This window comes from Penaeus vannamei, chromosome 13 (genome assembly GCF_042767895.1).
Source record: "Penaeus vannamei isolate JL-2024 chromosome 13, ASM4276789v1, whole genome shotgun sequence".
NCBI classification, from domain to species: domain Eukaryota; kingdom Metazoa; phylum Arthropoda; class Malacostraca; order Decapoda; family Penaeidae; genus Penaeus; species Penaeus vannamei.
In genome coordinates this window covers 13525017-13527516 of record NC_091561.1, presented here as the reverse complement: position 1 = coordinate 13527516, position 2500 = coordinate 13525017, and the positions used below count along the sequence as shown (strand labels likewise).

General features: G+C 34.3%; 1 protein-coding gene across 2 annotated transcripts in view; it reads left to right on the top strand.

Moving 5' to 3' along the window:
• Positions 1–2500, top strand: part of LOC113826640 (BRCA1-associated protein) — a 20453-nt gene that overhangs the window by 5204 nt on the left and 12749 nt on the right. For both annotated transcript variants that reach the window (XM_070128989.1, XM_070128990.1), the window contains exons 4-6: positions 1283–1409; positions 1600–1789; positions 1900–2035. In XM_070128989.1, the coding sequence (XP_069985090.1) occupies positions 1283–1409; positions 1600–1789; positions 1900–2035 (453 nt within the window). The remainder of the gene's footprint in view (positions 1–1282; positions 1410–1599; positions 1790–1899; positions 2036–2500) is intronic.

Below are 2500 nucleotides of genomic sequence, written 5' to 3'. Positions count from 1 at the left end.
TACTATTCATATAGAGCATTTTCTTTTCCTTGTGTTTGGATCATATTTCGTCAGTTTTATCCTTAAGCTAAATGTTTTGAACATAGAAAAAGATAGGGGTAAGTTTGTCAAATGGTCTGGATCACCACCAAAATGTAATGGGTTGTAAGTTAGGCTAAGACACACATCTGGTAAAAATTTCATTAAAATCTGTCCATAACTTATTACATAAAAAAAATTCCTGGATTCAGATCATGATCCAAATCACCACCAAAATGTAATAGCCTGTTGAGTTAAGAATCTCATTGAAATCTGTTCATAACTATGAGTTACCGTTGTATCAAACAAACAAAGAAACAAATTAAACAAACAGAGGTAACAATATATGCACGCATAAGGTCATAAAATACATGGAAATGATCTGTATATACATATATATCTTAGATACATAGTGTTACATCACCCTGTAATTGTAAATCTGTATTTCACTGGAATGTTGGTGTGAAAAGTGGGTGTTTCGTCATGTAGATTTACACCACCTGGGACTCTGGCTTCAGGAACACATTCGTGCAACCCCTTCTTTCACATCTTGGCCTGTGCGTATGACATTTGCTGACATGGAGAACGATCATATTTCAGACCAGTATCATATGTTGTAAAACTCCATTAGAGTAATAGTAAAGGGTAATAATAGATGATTATATCATGCAAAACTATTTGATAGATCATTTATTATCCAAACAGTAAAAAAAATATAAAGAGGAAAAAAATTACGATATTAGTGTACGTTACATTTTCGCGCATAGCTCACACAATTTTAGCCCTAAATAAAAGTATTATGGCTCATTTTGTAGCTGAATCATAGATTTTCTTGATGCATGTTATTACACATATTTAGTGATTAAAAAAAAAAAATTGATATAAGAAATTGTAAAAAATAAATAAATAGATAAATGAATAAATAAAATCAGACGGTTGCCTTAAAGGTCACTTTTTTGCAACGGCATTATTTGCATCTGTTTGCCTCCCCTCAAGGTTTGACATGTCCCCCTCCAGGGCCACAATCTCTTTTTGCTTTTTTTATATGCTAAATTATAACTATATATGTCTGATTATGGCTTCAAATGACCCTAGGACAATCATTTTTCTCTAAATTTTTGTTCGCTTCACTTCCCTCGCCCTACATATACACACACCAAGAAAAAGCTGAAATGACACCCATGCTTATTGTCTTTCTTTTTTGTGATATTGTTGTAATATTCATAGTTCTGATGCCTTACCATTTCAATTTTTTCTTGTATAGGCACCCCCGGGCCCAGTGAGGATGGCACTGGGAGAAGAGGGCGTAGCATTAAGGACAGAGTCACCTTTGTGTCTGGAAATCCAATGGTGGATGTTACCCATGGAATTTTGCATCTGTACAAGGAAAAGTAAGACAACAGCAATTCTTTTGTTTATATTTTAGGCCACATTTATTTTATTGCATTCTTGGTCTGCCATACAATAACTTACAAATGAATACATATATATTGACAGAAGAAATTTTTATATCTGCATGTAATTAAAGATTCCTGAAAATTTTCCACCCTTGAATCTAAGAAGGCTGTATTTATTTTGCAGTACAAAGACAAGCTTAGAGGAGACTGAATCACGATCAGAAATGTTGTGCATGTTGGCTGTTCCCACTTGTATGACAATTCATGACCTCCTCCAATTCACAGCCCCGTGCTACTCTGAGATACAGCATATGAGAATCATCAGAGATCCTACACCCAACCAGTACATGGTGCTAATCAAATTCCGAACACAGGTGAAGACTTGCATAGCCTCTTAGCAAAGTATCTTTACTACTAGTTGCAAATTATGTTTTTGAGTGGTAATTTTATGGTTTTAAATTATTACACCTTTTACTTATCACAGGGTGATGCTGATATGTTCTACAATACATTCAATGGGCAGCGTTATAACACAATTGAGCCAGACATTTGCCGTCTTGTGTATGTTGCCAGAGTAGAGACTACAAAGGAGTCTGAGGATGGGGGTTTACCTATACCAGGTAAGTCAGATTTTTTTCTGAAGTTTATATAGGTTTTCATATGTTCATATTACTTTGGTTTCCTGAAAGATGTCTTTTTCATGGTATTGAATTTGAACATATTTCTATACATTTTGATTAACCTGTTGGTGATGGAAAGTGATTTGCTAGTATGGCCCCTGAACAAACCTTGGAGCCAGCCATGTGGCACTCCAGGCTTGTTTTATTTCAGAGCAAGAGCAGTGTATATGTCAAGGCCTTTTTAACTTTTATTCACTTATGATATCAATAATAATCTTGTTTTTTCGTTTCTTTGTGTTCTACTGTATTGTGACACATATGTATGCCATTTGACACTTTTCATGTTTCAGAAGACTGAAATCATAATATAGAGTCTGCACAAGCATATTTATTTCATGAAACCCTTTAAGTATCATTGTTTTATTGGGGACAAAAAGTAATTTCTTCCTTGTATACTTGTTTTTT